Genomic DNA, 2291 nt, shown 5'->3' with positions numbered 1-2291 from the left:
TTTTTTTAATATGTTCTATTATTTATAATTGCTATGTTTTTTTCCTTTTTGTCTAGGATTAATTAAATATGCACTAGATATACGAGATTCTTAATATTAGCTACCGTATCTCAATTAATATTTTTATTTCCTAATAATAAAATTTATATAGGTTGATAAGATATATAGTTCTCTGTGTCCTTAGAAAACATATCGCCTGTTTCTTGCGTATAAGGTGAAAGTGTATCCATGGCATTCATACTAGTTGTTCTTCCTCCACCGAAAATACGAATCCAGGGACCTAAGGGTGTATACTGATATGTAAAAAATTAAAATAGACATATATAATATATTTATTTATTATTGTTCTATGTGTAATGGAAGATATCTACAAGTTCACATTATGATGATATATGTTTATAAAATATATTCATACTCTATATAACATAGTGGCAGTTAACAAAACTGGAGCTGCGCCAAGAACTGAATGAGAAACTTTTGTTCCAATATTGGATGATTGAGATGTTGACTGTGTGTCTTGAGTACTTGCTGAATCTCCTTGAGGCCCAGAAGCACCTCGAACTTTTAAATGTCCTACCTCGGGTCCTGGTGAATGATCCGAAGTACCACCTTCTCTGGAAAGTCTAGCCCTTGCAGCAGCAGTTTTTTGCATATCTATTTGTTTGTAACACGGTAAATTTTCTATGTTATTATCGGGATTTTTTTTCTGGAATTTATAAAAGTACTCTGGACAGGAGTATTCCCTAGATAAACATAGTCCCGAAAAGATTTTATATACTGAAATCATTTCTTTAAAATAGTCATAATATTCTGTGCATTTGTTAGGATATAGCTGAACCGTACTAAAAAGGTTATCATAATTAACATAATACTCGTACAATTTCTTTTTATTTTCCCAATCTTCTTTCTTAAAAATACCTTCGTTAGGCTTAAAATTTTGATAATATGGTTTACGTTTTGCATCGTCTTTAAAATGATCCCATATCAACTGGAGAGCGGAAAAATCAACACTAATTTTATCAATATTTTTAGTACTATAAAAATTAGATATTTTATCATACAACCAATAATTTAAAAGTAAGGAAACGTCGTATTCAGCTTTTGTATCATCCCATAGTTCATAATTATCTAAAAACCTTAAATATTTTTTGCAAATCGGTATCATATTTAATTTTTGATTACTTCTCAATTCTTCGTTACATATTCTATCATAAGGAACTAAATTCGATAAATCACTGTTCATAGCATCATAAAATTTTTCGGAGTATAAATCTTTTAAAGACCTATTGAATAAACGCTACGTAAAAAGATAATAATGAGTGTACATAAATATTTGTTTCATATACAATTTTATTATCCCACATTATGTAAAACAGTATATTAAATGATATAGTAAAATCCAATTATTCATATGAGCATATCTAAATATATATTACAAAAAAATCTGTTGATCTAGATTCCGATGCCATTATTCTTAATAAATGAAAATATAATATAGTTTTCTAATAGTAATGATTATGTATCTACTATATTATCATATTATTTCAGAGAAACCTCGTTTCTGTAACTGAACGTATAATGCTTATTAGAATTTATATATAGTAATTTTGGTATATAATTGAAGTAAGTATAATAAATTATGTTAAGTATGTGCGTTTAAATGTTTAAATGAATTATTATTATAAACATAATTGTTCAACAATTATGTTAGTTCTATGGGTTTAGGGTTCAGGTTTAGGGTTCAGGGTTTAGGGTTYAGGGTTCAGGGTTTAGGGTTTAGGGTTYAGGGTTTAGGGTTTAGGGTTYAGGGTTCAGGGTTTAGGGTTTAGGGTTTAGGGTTCAGGGTTTAGGGTTTAGGGTTYAGGGTTYAGGGTTYAGGGTTYAGGGTTTTAGGGTTYAGGGTTTCAGGKTTTAGGGTTTAGGGTTCAGGGTTTAGGGTTCAGGGTTYAGGGTTTAGGGTTYAGGGTTCAGGGTTTAGGTTTAGGGTTYAGGGTTTAGGKTTTAGGGTTYAGGGTTTAGGGTTTAGGGTTYAGGGTTCAGGGTTTAGGGTTCAGGGTTYAGGGTTYAGGGTTTAGGGTTCAGGGTTTAGGGTTCAGGGTTTAGGGTTTAGGGTTCAGGKTTYAGGGTTCAGGGTTTAGGGTTCAGGGTTCAGGGTTCAGGGTTTAGGGTTCAGGGTTTAGGGTTYAGGGTTTAGGGTTTAGGGTTCAGGGTTCAGGGTTTAGGGTTYAGGGTTYAGGGTTTAGGGTTCAGGGTTYAGGGTTTAGGGTTCAGGGTTTAGGGTTTAGGTTTAG

At 32.3% G+C, this 2291-nt stretch overlaps 1 protein-coding gene across 1 annotated transcript, besides 2 other annotated features; it reads right to left on the bottom strand.

Annotated features, from left to right (window-relative positions):
- Positions 1-143: 143 nt before the first annotated feature.
- Positions 144-1243, bottom strand: PVX_076695 (variable surface protein Vir14/32-related; the record flags this gene model as incomplete). Its single annotated transcript, XM_001612386.1, has 2 exons — positions 144-293; positions 416-1243. 2 exons carry the CDS (start codon positions 1241-1243, stop codon positions 144-146), a joined length of 978 nt encoding a protein of 325 aa, XP_001612436.1.
- Positions 1244-1716: 473 nt separating this feature from the next.
- Positions 1717-2114: a microsatellite.
- A 20-nt stretch (positions 2115-2134) lies between these two features.
- Positions 2135-2291: part of a microsatellite that runs on past the window's edge.

The sequence above is a fragment of the Plasmodium vivax genome, genomic scaffold, assembly GCF_000002415.2.
Source record: "Plasmodium vivax scf_6763 genomic scaffold, whole genome shotgun sequence".
In the NCBI taxonomy this organism is placed as follows: domain Eukaryota; phylum Apicomplexa; class Aconoidasida; order Haemosporida; family Plasmodiidae; genus Plasmodium; species Plasmodium vivax.
The sequence above is the reverse complement of the archived record's forward strand: the minus strand, read 5'-3'. Positions and strand labels throughout refer to the sequence as shown.